The sequence below is a fragment of the Calidris pugnax genome, unplaced genomic scaffold, assembly GCF_001431845.1.
Source record: "Calidris pugnax isolate Ruff unplaced genomic scaffold, ASM143184v1 scaffold289, whole genome shotgun sequence".
Lineage (NCBI taxonomy): Eukaryota > Metazoa > Chordata > Aves > Charadriiformes > Scolopacidae > Calidris > Calidris pugnax.
Genome location: NW_015091339.1, coordinates 49,977 through 69,561, shown reverse-complemented (window position 1 = coordinate 69,561; position 19,585 = coordinate 49,977). Strand labels below are relative to the sequence as shown.

Below are 19,585 nucleotides of genomic sequence, written 5' to 3'. Positions count from 1 at the left end.
CCCTGCCCAGGGCAGGGGGTTGGAACTGGATGATCTTTAAGGTCCCTTCCAACCCAAATCATTCTATAATTCTTGGTCCTAGGAGACCTTGCTTGCCTGTAGTCAGCCACATTCTGTCCCAGTGGAGGGTGGAGAAGAGAGGACCTTTGTCTATTTACACTGCAGTGTTCGTCTTGCTGATTGCTTTTTAAGTTAGAGTTTTGATGAGTCTGGCAGCTCTCAGCTCCAAGGTGATGGCTGTATGTGGCTACGTAAGGCAGCAGACACAGAATTACTGACACAGATACCACAGGTTGCACCTGGAGAGCTCTGGGTGTGATTTGCAGAAGCTCCAGGTGCCATCTCCATGTCACCTTGCACCAAAATAAGTGTGGACAACTACAGTGCTGCCTCCCATAGAATCTTAGAATGATTTGGGCTAATGTTGAGGGGTTGAGACCGAGATCTTGCATTTAACAATTACTGACACAGATACCACAGGTTGCACCTGGAGAGCTCTGGGTGTGATTTGCAGAAGCTCCAGGTGCCATCTCCATGTCACCTTGCACCAAAATAAGTGTGGACAACTACAGTGCTGCCTCCCATAGAATCATAGAATGGTTTGGGTTGGAAGGGACCTTAAAGATCATCCAGTGCCACCCCCTGTCCTGGGCAGGGACTCCTCCCACCAGACCAGGTTGCTCCAAGCCCCCTCCAGTGTGGCTTTGAACCCCTTTAGGGATGGGGCATCTACAACTTCTCTGGGCAACCTGTTCCAGTGTCTAATCACCCTCACAGCAAAGAATTTATTCCTAATATCTCATTTAAATCTCCCCTCTTTCCATTTCACATTCTGTCCCAGTGGAGGGTGGAGAAGAGAGGACCTTTGTCTATTTACACTGCAGTGTTCGTCTTGCTGATTGCTTTTTAAGTTAGAGTTTTGATGAGTCTGGCAGCTCTCAGCTCCAAGGTGATGGCTGTATGTGGCTACGTAAGGCAGCAGACACAGAATTACTGACACAGATACCACAGGTTGCACCTGGAGAGCTCTGGGTGTGATTTGCAGAAGCTCCAGGTGCCATCTCCATGTCACCTTGCACCAAAATAAGTGTGGACAACTACAGTGCTGCCTCCCATAGAATCTTAGAATGATTTGGGCTAATGTTGAGGGGTTGAGACCGAGATCTTGCATTTATTAAACTCCCTTGGGGATCAGAGTGCAGAATAAGGATACTCCATGGCAGGGGAGATGATGGCATTTTAGAAGCAACCTGTTCCAGTGTCTAATCACCCTCACAGCAAAGAATTTATTCCTAATATCTCATTTAAATCTCCCCTCTTTCCATTTAAACTGTTCCCTCTCATCCTATCACTCCACTCCTTGATCAAGAGTCCTTCCCCATCTCTCCTGTATGGACCCCCAATCTGTGTATCAGCTCTGTTGAGCCAAGTCAGGGTGTGGATTGGTCCAGCTGATGTAGCCAGACTGTTTTGGGGGTGTGCATTCAGCTCACAGCCCAGATGGACACAGGATGGTGCCCAGGGCAGGGGGGGAGGCAGAAGAATTTGGGGGAGCCCACAGCAACACTTGACAAAGGTGCTGTGGAGCTGCAGTCTTCCTGGTGAAAAAGAGGAAATGCTTGAACTGAAGCATTTTGCTGTGAGATTCAGGAGGGGTTAATGTTGAGACTGAGATCTTGCATTTCTTAAACTCCCTTGGGGATCAGAGTGCAGAATAAGGATACTCCATGGCAGGGGAGATTATGGCATTTTAGAATAAGGTATTTCCCTCTGAAAAACTCCCTGCTTCTGTTAACAGCGCTGGTTAAATTGCTTTTGTTAGCTGCAGAGATAAGATAGGAAACATCTCCTGTGAATCACGGGTTGAAGAGGAAACTCACTGTGATAGAAGTGTATGTAACAGGCTAGAAAATCTTGATAAGTTTTTGGTTTTCTTTTTTTTTTCTTTTAAAGCTCTGGCAGCTCTCAGCTCCAAGGTGATGGCTGTATGTGGCTACGTAAGGCAGCAGACACAGAATTACTGACACAGATACCACAGGTTGCACCTGGAGAGCTCTGGGTGTGATTTGCAGAAGCTCCAGGTGCCATCTCCATGTCACCTTGCACCAAAATAAGTGTGGACAACTACAGTGCTGCCTCCCATAGAATCTTAGAATGATTTGGGCTAATGTTGAGGGGTTGAGACCGAGATCTTGCATTTATTAAACTCCCTTGGGGATCAGAGTGCAGAATAAGGATACTCCATGGCAGGGGAGATGATGGCATTTTAGAATAAGGTATTTCCCTCTGAAAAACTCCCTGCTTCTGTTAACAGCGCTGGTTAAATTGCTTTTGTTAGCTGCAGAGATAAGATAGGAAACATCTCCTGTGAATCACGGGTTGAAGAGGAAACTCACTGTGATAGAAGTGTATGTAACAGGCTAGAAAATCTTGATAAGTTGTTGGTTTTCTTTTTTTTTTCTTTTAAAGGCTTTTTTTTTCTTCCACCAATTGCGTACCCGTCTTCCTGGTACAGGAGCACTTTGTTTGTTTGGAGTTCATGCAAGAGGCACTATTTCAACATCACATTCTCTCTCTTTTGTCTGCAGTCTGCTTTCAGGGTGTCTACTTCAGTCTGTACGAAGTAGAAATATCAAATAAGGATCAATATAAAATGGATCAGTTAATAGAAAATCTAAAGGAAAAAGACTTGGTAAGTGTTCTAAAATATTGTCATTCTGGGAGGACCGTGGCTATGTTTATGCCAGATGAGTTTATTTGATTGTCTTTATTAATGATTTTCCCCCTTGCACTGCAAACAGGATGGTGAATGAGGACTACAAGGGGATCTTAGCTATTTAAGAAAGCGGAAGCAAAATCCCCCATTGCCAAAATGATAATTGCTAAGCAAAAGACATAAACCGGCTGAAAAATAGCCCCCACTCAAGTAGATACTCACAGTTGGGCTTCTAGGAGCTCTGAAGGTGTTGAGATTTATCCCTTTTTTAATATGAAATTCCCCTTACGATATATTATCTGATAAGGCTTTCATTTTTTCACCACACCGGGCTGTTTTTGTTCCCAGTGAGATTGTCACGTCTCCTTGTGACCCCAAGGGACAAACCTCACCCCTGTGGAGCACAGCACCTGTGTCTCTGCTGGGATTTGTGGTTCTGTTGGGTTTGGCTTTGCTGCTGCTGGTTGCTCTCCTATGTCTGGTGCTTCTTGTAGATTCGGGGTTGTAAATTCACAGCCACAAAGTCGGAGCTGGCTCTGGGCATGTCCTCTCCTCGATATAAGTTGGCAGCAGCCCATGAACTGCCTGGAAGTGCTGTTGATCTGCGGCGCTGCTGAGGAGCTGCCCCACCAATGTAAAGCTTCCCTGTGTCCAGTTCTGGGCTCCCCAGTTCAGGAAGGACTGGGAACTGCTGGAGAGGGTACAATGGCTAAGAAAAAGACATAAACCAGCTGAAAAATAGCCCCCACTCAAGTAGATACTCACACTTGTGCTTCCAGGAGTTCTGAAGGTGTTGAGATTTATCCCTTTTTTAATATGAAATTCCCCTTACGATATATTATCTGATAAGGCTTTCATTTTTTCACCACACCGGGCTGTTTTTGTTCCCAGTGAGATTGTCACGTCTCCTTGTGACCCCAAGGGACAAACCTCACCCCTGTGGAGCACAGCACCTGTGTCTCTGCTGGGATTTGTGGTTCTGTTGGGTTTGGCTTTGCTGCTGCTGGTTGCTCTCCTATGTCTGGTGCTTCTTGTAGATTCGGGGTTGTAAATTCACAGCCACAAAGTCGGAGCTGGCTCTGGGCATGTCCTCTCCTCGATATAAGTTGGCAGCAGCCCATGAACTGCCTGGAAGTGCTGTTGATCTGCGGCGCTGCTGAGGAGCTGCCCCACCAATGTAAAGCTTCCCTGTGTCCAGTTCTGGGCTCCTCAGTTCAGGAAGGACTGGGAACTGCTGGAGAGGGTACAACGGAGGACCACAAAGATGATGAGGGGCCTGGAGCATCTCTCCTACAAGGAAAGGCTGAGGGACTTGGGTCTTTTTAGTCTGGAGAAGAGAAGACTGAGGGGGGATCTCATCAATGCCTGTAAATCCTTCAAGGGTGGGTGTCAGGAGGATGGGGCTGGTCTTTTTTCAGTGGTGCCCAGGGACAGGACAAGAGGGAACGGGCACAAACTTGAATATAAGAAGTTCCATCTAAACATGAGGAGGACCTTCTTTGCTGTCAGGCTGTCAGAGCCCTGGAACAGGCTGCCCAGAGAGGTGGTGGAGTCTCCTTCTCTGGAGACATTCAAAACCCACCTGGACGCATTCCTGTGGGAACTGCTCTTGGTGTAAGTGCTGTGGCAGGGGGTTGGACTAGATGATCTCCAGAGGTCCCTTCCAACCCCGTATCATTCTGTGATTCTGTGATATGTAATGTAAAAGAGTGATTTTGTTGTGGGTTGGTAACAACATTAGAAGGAAAAAAGGGGGTAGCAAAGGCAATCTTCAACACCTGCCTGAGAATTGTCTCGTCGGTGAGAAACAGCAGCTATTTCACTGAGCTGGATTTATGCAGCAGAGATGTTGGCTCTTAGTCCCTCTGCTCTGCTGGCCTGGGACAACCAAAGCAAGGAGCTGCTGTTCTGAGTAGTGAGTATTACACTGGAATTGTTCAGCATTTCCAAAGTTGTCCCGGAGAAATGAGGCTGTGGGCGTTGATCCAATCCCTTCTTACGTCTGAATTTATTGAATGGGATCAGTGAGGCTTCACAGAGCATTAGAAGCCCTACGGATAGTCAGTTCCTGTAGGTTTCCGGAAAAAATGTGTCTGTGTGGAAGAAAGAGATCCAAAAGGGTGTCCCCACAGAGGGAAAGGCAGTCCAAGCCAAGCTCTGTGATGAGGCATCAAGCAACACCCAGACGCAAGAAAAGCCTCGATAAGTGCACGTATCTTTTCAGACATGCAGTCATCCAGCTCCGAGACAGTCCAAGGCGTTGCTTAGACTCAGCATTTTATTTTATTTTTTTTTTTATTCATTGGTACTGATGCTGCTAAAAAGTGAGCTGCATGGCCTGAACTTCAGTCAGGCTGGAAAAATCGTTTTTATCAGATGCTGGTGTCCAGCTTTGCTTTCCCTGCTGGGAAAACCTTCCCCTTGGGCTTTGGGAAGCAGTTCCTGGCTGAGATGTACAGGAGCTTTTGAACTGAAAGCACTAAAATTATTAACCTTGTTCATTAATTGCAGCTAGTTTTGCTGAGCGTATTTATTTTTTTAAGGAGCCAGATGGGAGAAATTTGAGAGCTGAATAACAACAGAAATGGAACGCTTTTGATTACAGGTCCCGGTTGGCCCGAGTGGCATGAAAGGAACAGTGTCCTCCTCAGTGGGGAAGGAGCTGGTGGTGTTGGCACCCATTCACCAGCAATCAAGGCTTGTCCACGGTTGTGCTGAGTGATATAAAGTGTGCTAAGGAGGAAAGGGAGTGGTTGCTCTAACTTTGTATGTGTTTCTTGTAGGCAATCATCAAATATTTACAAGACCAAGGAGTCCTTATCCTCCTCACGTCTTCTGCCTTGGCACGAGATGATGGTGAGACCATGGTGGCTACATAGAAACCAAAGTCTGTGCTTAAACATCCTGCTCCGTTTTAGAAACAGAGGGATGGACACCCTCAGTCTAAACAAAACCTGTTGCTTTTTTTCCTAGGGTTTGACCCCAAGGAGCCTGTCAGCCTCCTGGCCCTGTTTCTGTTCACCTCGTCCCGGTCGGTGTCCCTCAGAGGTAGGGAGGTTTCCTTTGCTGGCTTTGGACACTGTGTTTTGGGGGTGAGATCCTCACCAGAGGGTCCTCACGGATATATTCCTCTTGAAAAACTGATTTCTCTGCTCAGAACCACCTACAGCTGTAGAGTAAAGGGTGTAAAAAGAGGAGAGAAAAGTCTTGACTCTAGCTGTGCTGCATTTTGGTGGATGAGAAGCTCAACACAAACCACCAACGTGTGCTGGTAGCCCAGAAAGCCCCCCACATCCTGGGCTGCATCCCCAGCAGCGTGGCCAGCAGGGCAAGGGGGGATTCTGCCCCTCTGCTCTGGGGAGACCACCCCCAGTGCTGCCTCCAGCTCTGGGGCCACCAACATCAGAAGGGCATGGAGCTGTTGGAGCAGGGCCAGAGGAGGCCACGGAGATGCTGGGAGGGCTGGAGCCCCTCTGCTGGGAGGGGGGGCTGAGAGAGTTGGGGGGGTTCAGCCTGGAGAAGAGAAAGCTCCAGAGAGACCTTAGAGCCCCTTCCAGTCCCTCAAGGGGCTCCAGGAGAGATGGGGAGGGACTCTTGATGAGGGAGGGGAGCCATAGGAGGAGGGGGAAGGGTTTTAAGCTGAAAAGGGGGAGATTTAGGTGAGATCTTGGGAGGAAATTCTTCCCCCTGAGGGTGGTGAGAGCCTGGCCCAGAGAAGCTGTGGCTGCCCCATCCCTGGAGGGGTTCAAGACCAGGTTGGATGGGGCTTTGAGCAACCTGGTCTGGTGGGAGGTGTTCCTGCCCAGGGCAGGGGGTTGGCACTGGATGATTTTTAAGGTCCCTTTCCACCCAAACCATTCTGTGATTCTGTGATTTGAAGCTGAGCTAAACCAGGTCCACACGTCTCTCCCCTTCGCTGCACATCCTTGCCCCTTTGCAAGAAGTTGGTGTGAGTAAAAAAGAATTACTTTTCTCCCTCTCGGTCGCTTTTCAGCAGCTTCCTCTCCCTGAACTGTCTTTTGTGTGCTCACAGGAGCCTGACTCCTGCAGAGCCTGGCTTCTGTCCCTGAGTGTGCTCTGGAGCTTTGCTCAGGGAGCGAAACGACACATGGCATTTGCTGGACCCTGCACGGAGCTGGTGTGATTTGCTAAACCAGCAGGAAAACAGCCTGAGTTGATTGTTTTCTGCTGAGACAACAAGTGAAATGAGCTCCGTCAAAGGCTGTTGGTGGTGTGGGCAGGGTGAGGAGAGATGGAGAAAGGGGTGTTGCTCCCTAAAGAGCAGCAAGAATTTGGAGGCTCAGCCCTTTTGTGGGACTTCTCCTCTGCAGGATCTGTAATTGCTGGTAGAGGAGCTGTGACGACCGGTCACGGTGCTCCATGGGTGAGGGAGGGAGATGGTGTTGGGCAGAGCCACCGTGCTTTGCTGCCATCGAGGTGAGTCACAGCTCTGGGACCTTGGGAGGTGAACCCAGGCTGTTTGCAGCCCCAAAATGTGCTTCTTTTCACGCGGAATAAACACAGAGGTGCTCAATAAGAGAAAATAAAGATTGCACGGTTTGAACCCGCAGAACTGGAAATAAGAAGAAGCTTCGCCATCTGTTGCTTTTGCCTCAGATTTTCTCTGTAGATATAGAACATATTTCCACTGTAGACATGGAAATATTCACATTAACAGTTTCTTCTGGTGGACGTACCAGAAAGTTACTGCTCTGCCTCCCCTGGACGGCTTCATCCGCGCTTCTCTCCTTGCCTCGGCTCCACCAGGAACGCTTCCAGCCTTGCAGATTCCCCAAGCAAAATATAAACAGGGGCCTTTTGCCCTGCGTTAGCTTCTGGCTTGTTTTTATGTTGAGTCATCCCCGGGGATGAGCCAAGAGGCTGTTTGTGCCAGCACACCCTGGCATTTCAGTGTGAGCGACGGCTGGCGTTGCTGACGGAGCTGCACGGGGACGTGCCCCTGTCCCCTCCCTGGAAGATAAAATGGGCAGAAGAGCTGACAGGACCTTGCAGCACATCCAGGCATGGATTGCTTTGTCCTTTTTGGTGTTTTCAGCAGCTTCCTCTCCCTGAACTGTCTTTTGTGTGCTCACAGGAGCCTGACTCCTGCAGAGCCTGGCTTCTGTCCCTGAGTGTGCTCTGGAGCTTTGCTCAGGGAGCGAAACGACACATGGCATTTGCTGGACCCTGCACGGAGCTGGTGTGATTTGCTAAACCAGCAGGAAAACAGCCTGAGTTGATTGTTTTCTGCTGAGACAACAAGTGAAATGAGCTCCGTCAAAGGCTGTTGGTGGTGTGGGCAGGGTGAGGAGAGATGGAGAAAGGGGTGTTGCTCCCTAAAGAGCAGCAAGAATTTGGAGGCTCAGCCCTTTTGTGGGACTTCTCCTCTGCAGGATCTGTAATTGCTGGTAGAGGAGCTGTGACGACCGGTCACGGTGCTCCATGGGTGAGGGAGGGAGATGGTGTTGGGCAGAGCCACCGTGCTTTGCTGCCATCAAGGTGAGTCACAGCTCTGGGACCTTGGGAGGTGAACCCAGGCTGTTTGCAGCCCCAAAATGTGCTTCTTTTCACGCGGAATAAACACAGAGGTGCTCAATAAGAGAAAATAAAGATTGCACGGTTTGAACCCGCAGAACTGGAAATAAGAAGAAGCTTCGCCATCTGTTGCTTTTGCCTCAGATTTTCTCTGTAGATATAGAACATATTTCCACTGTAGACATGGAAATATTCACATTAACAGTTTCTTCTGGTGGACGTACCAGAAAGTTACTGCTCTGCCTCCCCTGGACGGCTTCATCCGCGCTTCTCTCCTTGCCTTGGCTCCACCAGGAACGCTTCCAGCCTTGCAGATTCCCCAAGCAAAATATAAACAGGGGCCTTTTGCCCTGCGTTAGCTTCTGGCTTGTTTTTATGTTGAGTCATCCCCGGGGATGAGCCAAGAGGCTGTTTGTGCCAGCACACCCTGGCATTTCAGTGTGAGCGACGGCTGGCGTTGCTGACGGAGCTGCACGGGGACGTGCCCCTGTCCCCTCCCTGGAAGATAAAATGGGCAGAAGAGGTGACAGGACCTTGCAGCACATCCAGGCATGGATTGCTTTGTCCTTTTTGGTGTTTTAACTTCCAGCTATAAGCTTTCTCCTTCGGGATCTGCATACAAAGTGGGCTTGTAAGTTGGGTGAAGACGTGATGGTGTCTTGGCAGTGCGGGGTGTGAACATCTTTGATGCCTGAATTTAAGGATGTACCGACCGTGTTAGCCTGGTTACTTTTGTAGTGTCTCTTCTAGGAGGAGGAGAGAGAGAGCCAGGCTCCTCCTGAGGCAGACTGAAGATGTGAAGTGCCAGGTCAAATCTGGGATCAGGTTGTTTCTGCGACTCCTGAAGCTGGGTGAGGTGAAGGGAAAGAACGCCTGAAGACCAGACTGGAGATGGGAACTGACCACCCAGATATTGAGAACTTGCTGATCAGCCCCTCAACAGGCAGAAAAGACCCTCCAGAGCAGATGGATCTATTCCTCCAAGGCTGACTGCAAGCACTGTGCCCCACAGGAGAGGGGGGACAGTGCAAGGAGGTATTTTATCTTGAAGAGGGAAGAAGGTGGTGGAGACAGGAGAGGGCACCAGGCGTAAGGAGCATCCTGGAGCGAAGATGATGCACAGCAGCCAGTTTGTAGGAAGGTTTGGGGACGTAGCAGTCGTTGCCTGTGGCTGGTGTTGATGCTGAAGAGGAGGCAAAGCCTGGGCAGCTGGAGAGGAGCTTGGCAGCAAAGCGAAGAGGCAGAGGGAGAGGATTACGTTGAGCAAACACTCCACATTATGTGACGTGCTCCAAATGTTGATGGCTTCCAGGTGTCTCCTCTCTGGTGCCAGCCAGGACTCCTGCACGTGCTGTCCCTTTCTGCCTCCGTGAGTGATGTTAACCCAGCCAGCCCTGGCTGTTCCCTGGGTCAGAGACCTCTCTTCACACCGAGGTTAGAAACCTTTTTTTGCATCAGGGCTTCTCCTTTCTGTGAAGATAAGCAGAGCTGTTGCAGGGATTTGGGATTGAAAAGGTGTTATGGTTTGAGAAAACCCATAACAATTTATTAAGACAATTATCCTATCACCCAGTGACCCCTCCCCATCCAGGAGGGGGAATCGGGGAAAGCAAGGAAACACAAGGGTTGAAATATAAATAGGTTTAATAAGATAAGACTATATAATTAATAATAATACTGAAGAACCAGTATTAATCCTGATACCAATGTAAAATATACAAGGATTATACCCAGCCCACTCTATTGCAGGAAGCTATAGGCTTCCAGCAGGGACAGCCAACGTGGGACACGGCAAGTGCTGCAGCTTCAGGAGGAAGAGAAGGGGTCTGGCATGGGGGCAAGGAGCTTTCTGGACCATCGCCATCAAGGAAGGAGAAACTACGTGGCAAACTTTCTAATTTATATTGAATGTAATGTTCATGGTATGAAACAATCCTGGGTCAAATGCTGGGGTCTTGCTCCTCCTCATCCCTGCAGCTGGCAGGGTTCAAAAACACTGAGACCTTGAATCCCACATAGCCTGGCTGCCTATGAAGTAAATATTTCCACCAATTCAGAGACTAGAGTCTTCTTAAAAGTGCAGTTTTTCCACAGCATTAGAAGAGAAATGACCCCTGTGTCACTCAACCCGGGACAAAAGGGACGGTCACCGAAGACGGCGGGGGAAGAGATGCAGAGAGAAAAGGAGGCTGAAGGACCGGGTGCATTTGAAGTCCTCCAGCCCAGGCTCAGAAGTATGAATAATGTTTCCCGTTTTTCGAAACAAGCAGCCTCTGAATCTGCTCCCTTCCTGTCCAGACAGCCGTCGGAAGGAATGTCGGGCAGGAGTAACCAGCCCAGCCTTCCCGAGCCAGCAGAGGAGGTGGGGAGCTGGGAAGCTTGGCTTCTGGGGACGCCTGGGCTCGCCAGCAACAAGGACCAGCATTGGCAGTGGGAGGCAGGGCCAACAGGAGAAGAAAAAAATCACACGTCTGGGAGGGAAGAAGAAACGCCTTTGCCTTGCTGGGAAGAGAAGCCAGGGGGAAGGGCAGTGGGGTTTGTCAGCCCGGCCTTGCAGCCAAAGGAAACCTCAGAGTTGGAGCACAACGTGTCCATGGGCCAAGCCTGTGGGTGCAGAGCGGCGACCTCAGACTGCTGGGTTTCAGTGGATGAAGCCAGATAAATCTGCCTTGTGTGGAAAGCCAGGCTGAGAGTTGAGGATGTTCATCCTGGAGAAGAGAAGGCTCCTGGGAGAACTTAGAGCCCCTTCCAGTCCCTCAAGGGGCTCCAGGAAAACTGGGGTTGGACTCTGGATGAGGGAGGGGAGCCATAGGAGGAGGGGGAAGGGTTTTAAACTGAAAGAGGGGAGATTTAGATGAGATCTGGGGAAGAACTTGTTTGGTGTGAGGGTGGTGAGAGCCTGGCCCAGGTTGGCCAGAGAAGCTGTGGCTGCCCCATCCCTGGAGGGGTTCAAAACCAGGTTGGATGGGGTTTTGAGCAACCTGGTCTAGTTGGAGGTGTCTAGGAGGAGGGTTGGAACTGGATAATCTTTAAGGTCCCTTCCCACCCAGACCATTCCATGATTCTATGATGGGGATCTCAGCCAACAGGCTCTGCATATCACACTGGCTCTCCAGGCCTTTCCAGACACTGAGGGGACACTGCTACACCAAGCAGAGCTTAATTCCACCATAATGTCTTCCACGGTGACCCTCAAGCCTTGGGATTTGTTCATATTGATCCCTGTTGGGAGCTAAACGTCTATGATAATGTGCACTGTACATGGTATTTAGGTACACTGAGTGTTAGTCCTGCTGAAAACAGAAACACGGGGTGTTTTCAGTAGGATCAGCCCCCCCGAAAATCACCCAGGGGTTCATCACGGGGTGTTTTCAGTAGGATCAGCCCCCCAGAAAATCACCCAGGGGTTCATAGAATCATAGAATCATGTGGGGTTGGAAGGGACCTCTGGAGATCATCTAGTCCAACCCCCTGCCAGAGCAGGTCCACCCAGAGCAGGTTGCACAGGAACATGTCCAGGCGGGTTTTGAACATCTCCAGAGAAGGAGACTCCACTCCCCACCCCGGGCAGCCTCTTCCAGGGCTCTGCCACCCTTAAAGTAAAGAGGTCCCTCCTCATATTAGTTATTTATGTGGTCCCCAGGTCTGCTCGCAGGGCTCTGCCACCCTTAAAGTAAAGAAGTCCCTCCTCATGGTAGTTATTTATATGGTCCCCAGGTCTGCTCAGGTAAGTCTGTGTTCCCTATCCCACTCCAGAGCTGCCACGCTGGCAGCAAGTAGAGATGGAGCTGCTGGAAATTGCATCTGAACAGGGACACAAACAACACAACTGCTCTGAAAATGGTTCTAGTCTAAACACCCTGCCTGGACAACCGTAAATTTGAACAGATTTTAAAACAACCAACAAAACCCATGTATTTTCAGAGCTCTGACTGTCCTAAACAGTGGATTTAGTGAGAATTGCTGGAGTGAAGGGATTTAGACTGCTATGTGTGCAATCTCCCTCTTAAAATTTCCTGCAGAATGGGGCTAGTGGGTACAACAGCTGTCTTTCATCTTAGTTTAATCCACTTTTGACTCCCACGCGCAATTCTTTTTTTACACTTAGCAGTTACAAGCATCCATCAAACCAGGATGTTGCCCCTGGGGGTAGCTTAGCAGTTACAAGCATCCATCAAACCAGGACGTTGCCCCTGGGGGTAGTTTTTTTTTGTAGCTTCTGGGGCTTTTTCATAGCTTAGCATGTTCTCTTAGCATGCAACAGTGAGTTGATGTGGGGAATTTAATCCTTTTTTTTTAATATGAATGAAATTCTTTTTTTTTTTTCTTTTTGCAGTTGAAAAGCACGATCCAAAAGACAAAAAGGAAGACAGTGGCAACAGGGACATCTCATTAAAAATAGCCTCAGTTTTGCCTGGACTTCGCTATGCCTTACAGAAAGCCACCAGTTCTTCGTGGGGGGACACGGGCAGTACCAGCACACGTATCAAACAGCACCTCCAAGAATACTCAAAGCTTGATCAAAATCCACAACCTGCTTCTGGCCAAACCAGCAAAGTTCCCCTTTCTTCTCTCTTCTCCCCAACCGAGGAAGAATGTACTAAACCCTTCAAAAAACCCTCGGAGCAGTCCTTCTCCCAGCTGCGGTGTTATTTCTCCGATCCCAGCAGCTATACCCTGGAAATGTCATCTGCCTTAGGATGTTTGACTGGTGCTCTTCAGTCTCTTCGTTGCGAGGCTGATGGTAAAGAGGACATCTCTTCAGCGGTGCCACCGGACCCTCTTCCTTCCAACACAGTGGCAGAAAGAAGACTCAGAAGGAAACAATCAAAGCCAGCTGTGGGGCTGGACCAGGGTGGTGATGGACCCACAAAGGACGTCAACTCGGCCAGCAAGCTACGGGTGCAGCAGAGCAGGAGGAAATCCAGCCAAGCCATGGTGACCAACGCCAGGAAGAAATGGTCACCCCTCAAGAAGCAAATGCATCCCGTGGGGGACAGCGGCAGGAACAGGAAAGCAACGAAGAAGAAGAAAATCAACATCACTTTCTCTTTTCCTAAAAAGCCAGGGCTTGCGGCCAGTTCCAACGAGCCCATGCTTAAATTGGCCAATTTGCAGTTTCCACACCGAAGGAAAAGAGGTAAGTGTTATAGAAATGGGAGTGAATTCCTCCTGCTTCTCCAGGGTATCCAGCTGGAATATTTGGGGTTCACTACGAGCCATGTTTCTCACCATCCCCCAGGGTGTTTAGAGCAAAGAGACACCCCCTGAGCATCTAGATAGGTTTGTGATGTCTTCATGCTCTGTCTTTCAACCTGGGAAGGAGCTGTGACACGGGATTTCAGCAAAGGTGCCTGAAACCCACCATGCTGTTGCCTTGCACAGGTGATGGTGCACAGGGACATCAGCCAGGTCAGAGTTAGTGCATCCCTTGTCCAAGGGGCTGTCGATGGCTCAGACAAGGAGCAGTTATCAAAGCCATGGTCATTACAGGCTGCCTAGATAACAGAATCACAGAGTGACATGGAGCTGGAAGGGACCTCTGGAGATCATCTAGTCCAACCCCCCTACGAGAGCAGGGTCACCCAGAGCAGGTCCCACAGGAATGTGTCCAGGCAGGGTTTGAATGTCTCCAGAGAAGGAGACTCCACCACCTCTCTGGGCGGCCTGTTCCAGGGCTCTGCCACCCTCACAAGAAAGAAGTTCCTCCTCATATTTAGAAGGAACTTTCCATGTTCAAATTTGTGCCCATTTCCTCTTGTCCTGTCACTTGAAAAGAGACTGGTCCCATCCTCCTGACACCCACCCTTTAAATATTGATAAGCATTGATGAGATCCCCCCTCAGTTTTCTCTTTTCCAGACTAAAAAGACCCAAGTCCCTCAATCCTCCCTCAGAGAGATGCTCTGGTTCCCCTAATCACACTTGTGAGCCACAAGTCAGCTCTGATTCATAGTCCATCAAGCTCTGTCCCAGGGCATGTTCCCTCGGGGCTGGGTGTCCTTGCTGATGGATGTGGGAGAAGTTGTTGGGTGTTTCTTGGAGAGGTAAATAAGTACCCTCAGGGTACAAGTGTGCCAGGGAAGAGTTAGAATGACTTCTGCCCAGAGAACACCTATTTTAGGTCAGGAAAACAGGCTTTTAATGAGCTTAAGAAGTGATGCTTAACATTTAATAATTAATTAATTAATTTTACTAATCACTCACATGAGTTACAAACCCATTTGTAAGATCAGATGCATAAATCAAGCCATGGCAGACTACTCTGCTGCTGCCAATCACTTCTAAAGCCGTCCTTCCACATTCCTTAACTAGGTTATTTCGCAATTGCTCCTTTTTAATCCCAACATGTCTCAAGTCAAAAGAAATCATAGAATCATAGAATCGTCTAGGTTGGAAGAGACCCTTGGGATCATCGAGTCCAACCATCTACCCTACTCTACAAAGTCCTCCCCTACACCATGTCCCTTAGCACTGCATCTAAACGTCCCTTAAACACAGCCAGAGATGGTGACTCCACCACCTCCCTGGGCAGCCTGTTCCAATGCCCTATCACTCTTTCTGTGAAAAATTCCTTCCTAATGTTCAGTCTAAACCTCCCCTGTTGGAGCTTGAAGCCGTTCCCTCTCGTTCTATTGTTAATTACCTGTGAGAAGAGACCAGCACCAACCTCTCTACAGTGTCCTTTCAAGTAGTTGTAGAGAGTGATGAGGTCTCCCCTCAGCCTCCTCTTCCTCACACTAAACAGCCCCAACTCCCTCAGCCGCTCTTCATACGATTTGTTTTCCAGCCCCCTCACCAGCTTCGTTGCCCTCCTCTGCACTCGCTCCAGCACCTCGATATCTCTCTTGTATTGAGGTGCCCAAAACTGGACACAACACTCGAGGTGTGGCCTCACCAGTGCTGAGTACAGGGGCACAATCACCTCCCTACTTCTGCTGGTCACACTATTTTTGATACAAGCCAGAATGCCATTGGCTTTCTTGCCCACCTGGGCACACGGCCGGCTCATATTCAGCCGTTTGTCAACTAATACCCTCCCTTTTCCCTGTCCCAGGTGCAGAGGTCCTGTCTGCAGAATTTGTGCACAAAACGCAGGCTGAACCCGTTCAGAAGGAAACCTCAGCTCCTGACGATCCCGGGTTGCAAACGAAGAGAGCGAAGACGCTGAAGAACTCGGATGTGAAAAAGGTTCCTGCTGCTGAGAGCGCCACGAAGCCAGTGAAAAGCAAGATGCTCAAAAGCGTGGCTGACAGCCCGTCCAACCCGCAAGCCAAAAAGCAAGCAGAAAGTGGTAAGAGTGCTGTTCCCTGTGGAAATTTTTGTTTTAGAAGCCAAGCCATCAAACGTCACGGTGAGGTCATGACCACATGATAGTAACAGCCTGTTTTTCGGCAGCAAAAGGGTCTTAACAACATTGAGAGGGTCTGGACTGGGGTCTGAGTGCTGCTGCCACACAGCCTGCAGCTACCCAGTTGTGCACAGTAGTGTAAAACATGAATGCAGCTGTAAAAATGACAGTTACAATCACAGAATCATAGAATTGTCAAGGTTAGAAGGGACCTGTCAGATCTTTGAGTCCAACCATCAACCTAACACTGACAAAAACCATCATGTCCCTCAGCACCACGTCTGCCCGGCTTTTAAATCCCTCCAGGGATGGTGACTCCACCACTTCCCTGGGCAGCCTCTTCCAAGGCTTGATAACCTTTCCAGTGAAGAAATTTTTCCTAATATCTGATTTAAACCTCCCCTGGTGCAACTTGAGGCCATTTCCTCTTGTCCCATCGCCTGTTCCTTGGGAGAAGAGACCAACTCCCCTGGCTACACCCTCCTTTCAGAGAGTTTTAGAGAAGGTCTCCCTTCAACCTCCTTTTCTCCAGGCTGAACACCTCCAGTTCTCTTAACTTCTCCTCACAAGACTTGTTCTCCAGACCCCTCACCAGCTCCGTTGCCCTTCTCTGGACCCGCTCCAGCCCCTCAATGTCTTTTTTGAGGTGAGGGGCCCAAAACTGGACACAGCCCTTGAGCTGGGACCTCACCAGTGCCCAGCACAGGGGGACAGTCACTGCCCCAGTCCTACTGGCCACACTGTTCTTGATACAAGCCAGGATGCCATTGGCCTTCTTGACCAACTGGGCATACTGCTGGCTCATGTTCACCAATTCCAAACCTGGGCACACTGCTGGCTCATGTTCACCAGTTCCAGGATGGTTCCACACAGGTTCTCTTCTGAGTCCTTTCCTAAGCCTCCAGTTTGTGTCTTTGGCACTTTGGGATAGTTTAAAAAGCTTGATTTTTCTTTTTAACTGCCGAGCTCTGAGGCAGCTCACGGACAGAGCGTTACAACCTCTGCTCGTAGCCAGGGTCTGCCTGGATTTTTAGTCCATTACGCTGTAAATCCAGTTGTTTTTAAGAGTGGAATTGTCGCAGACAGACTGGGGGGGGGATTTAAGAGGCAGCCCCTGAGTGCAGCGTCTGCAGGTGCTGGCTGGGAGTCTTCTGCTGAACTGAGAACCACTATTTCGGTGCCAAAATAAATGGTGGAACAGGAAAGTTCATTTTCTGTTAATTTGTCATGTTTTCTCGCACTCGTGCTTTTATATCCTTTTTTCAGATCTGTGTCTGCTCTTTCTTTTTCCCCCCTTTCCTGGGGGAGGTGGAGCCTTTGAAGGCTGGATTAACCACCTTGGCTCGGTTTATTAATTTCTTTTTAGGCTTTTATTGCCTCGTGTTCCTGAAACGTGGCACTTTTGTCAGCCTGGGTGTATCAAACACCACCCCTTGTTGTCCCTGTCACGTCAGGGATCCCAGAGCCAGTGCTCTTGCAGGGCCTGGATGTCTGGTGGGTCCTGCTGAATGCCAGGATCTGCCAAAAATTCAAAAGAAGAGTGGTTAGCAGTCAGAAATACTCGTTTTCTGTGTCGTATTACGCAGTTCTCAAGGAAATCATTGTAACGTGTTGGACTTTAGCACAGATGGGATTTATAAGGCTTTACTTGAGAGATTTTGGTGATGGTTTTTGGTAGAAGGCATTAACCTTGTGTCATGACTCATACTGCTTTTACGAATATGGGCCTTGAGCCACGGTGAGGGGCATTTTTAAGGCTGAAAACGCAATCGGCGCTTATTTGCTGTGCTCTGGCTGCCTTTGGGAGCCCCCAGGTTTCCTTGTGTGCTCTGAGTTAGAGCTCAGGGGCAGGTTATGGCCCTGAGGGGACGTGCAGTGAGAAGCATGAGGACGGGGTGTGGGTTTTCTCTGTGTTTTAGAAGGGCTTTTTTTTTGTAACTGCGTGTTGTGATTTAGTCCCAGCCGATAACTAAGCACCGTGCGGCCGCTCACTCACTCCTCCCCTTCCTCCCCACAGTGAGTTGGGAAGGAGAATCCAAAGAAAGAGGTAAAACTCACGGGTTGGGATAAAGGCAACTTAATAAAACAGCAAAGGAAGAGGAAAAATAATAACAGTAATATTGATAAAAGAATATATGAAGCGAGTGACACACAGCGCAATTGCTCAGCCCCTTCCTGAGCCCTCCTGGCTTCCTGTGAAATTTAACTGTATCTCAGCTAAAACCAGGACATTTATCCACTCCTTATTCTATACCATCTCCATCATGCCCAGATGCTACATTTTCCAATTAAGCACCACTTTTCCTGTCTCTCGGATGTCATTCCCTCAGGCATTTCAGAGGCCATCCCTCTAAAACGTCCATTGAGTTCATTTAATCCATGACTTAAATCCATGACATTTAAAAAGTGAGGGGAAGTTGAGGGAGCAGGGGGAAAGTGTTTCCCCTTCTCCCCCCATAAATTGGTTCTCCGAGGAGAAAAGGTAAAGAGTGTAATTATTAATAATTTCCGCTAGATGGCTGTGGAAGTACGGAGATGATGGCAATGCTGAGTACAAGTACCTGATGGAGGATCTCACCATCCCTGTTACGTGGTACAATCAAATGATAACCTTGAACTAGAGATGATAATCAGCACAACAGGGAGGAAGTAAGATATTACACAGTTGTCATGGTTTCAGCTGGGATGGAGTTAAGCAGCTGGTGAGGCCCCACCTCGAAGGCTGTGTCCAGTTTTGGGCCCCTCACCTCAAAAAGATATTGAGATGCTGGAGCAGGTCCAGAGTAGGACAACGGAGCTGGTGAGGGGTCTGTAGCACAAGTCTGGTGAGGAGAGGTTAAGAGAGCTGGGGGTGTTCAGCCTGGAGGAAAGGAGGCTGAGGGGAGACCTTCTCGCTCTCTCCAACTCCCTGAAAGGAGGGTGTAGTCAGGAGGAATTTGGTCTCTTCTCCCAAGGAACAGGTGATGGGACAAAAGGAAATGGCCTCAAGTTGTGCCAGGGGAGGTTCAGATTGGATATTTGAAAAAAATGTTCACACTGAAAGGGTTATTAAGGCTTGGCAGAGGCTGCCCAGGGAAGTGGTGGAGTCACCATCCCTGGAGGGATGTAAAAGCTGAGCAGACGTGGTGCTGAGGGACATGGTTTATCAGTGGTTTTTGTCAGTGTTGTGTTGATCGTTGGACTCGATGATCTTAAAGGTCTCTTCCAACCTGGACAATTCTGTGATTCTAATCCTTTATTTCAGATTTGGGATGGAACAGTGTGATAGCACGCTGGTGGTTTTGATTCTTCCTAAGCAATCAAGGCCTTTTCTGCTCCTCACACCACCCCACCAGCGAGTAGACTGGGAGGGCACAAGATGTTGGGAGAAGACACAGCTGGGATGGCTGACACCAACTGACCAAAGGGATATTCCATTTTCTTCACTTTTACTCTTCCATTTCTACCCTCCATCACACTGTGGGGAGCGAGCAAATGGCTGCGTGGTCCTAACTGTCAGCTGGGCTTAAACCCTGACAACACAGCTCAGGTGACACACACAACATCTCTGAGAGCAAATAAATCAATATTATGAGCAGTGACTATTAAACTAATATAATGAATAATTATAACAAATCTGTTTTAACATGCTCTGGTCAGATCTGTCGTTATCTCAACCCTTCAAGACCCACGTTGGGTGCCAAAATGAACTGTCGTGGTTTAACCCAGCAGGTGTCAAGCACCAGTGGGATGGAGAGGAAAAACAAAAAGAAAGTAAAATTCGTGGGTTGAGAAAAGAGTTTAATAGGACAGTGAAGGAAGAGAAAATAATAATAATAATGGTGAAATGTCATATGGTATGGAACGCCCCTTTGGCCAGGTTGGGTCGACTGTCCTGGCTGTGCTTCCTCACAACTTCTCGTGCACCTCCTCGTGGGCAGAGCAGGGGAAGATGAAAAGTTCTTATCTTAGCATAAGCCCTACTTAGAAACGACTTAAGCCCTA

The 19,585-nt window shown here is 49.0% G+C and overlaps 1 protein-coding gene across 3 annotated transcripts in view; it reads left to right on the top strand.

Annotated features, from left to right (window-relative positions):
• The window catches only part of FAM208B (family with sequence similarity 208 member B), a 70,599-nt gene that overhangs the window by 33,439 nt on the left and 17,575 nt on the right, over window positions 1–19,585 (top strand). Inside the window, exons 1-5 of one of the 3 annotated variants that reach the window (XM_014961009.1) lie at window positions 2,590–2,692; window positions 5,500–5,572; window positions 5,690–5,764; window positions 12,588–13,391; window positions 15,308–15,544. In XM_014961009.1, the coding sequence (XP_014816495.1) occupies window positions 2,654–2,692; window positions 5,500–5,572; window positions 5,690–5,764; window positions 12,588–13,391; window positions 15,308–15,544 (1,228 nt within the window). In that variant the 5' untranslated portion in view covers window positions 2,590–2,653. Of the gene's footprint in view, window positions 1–2,589; window positions 2,693–5,499; window positions 5,573–5,689; window positions 5,765–9,477; window positions 9,686–12,587; window positions 13,392–15,307; window positions 15,545–19,585 lie in introns of those variants that run through there. The other 2 variants (XM_014961010.1, XM_014961011.1) reach the window with 2 other exon arrangements.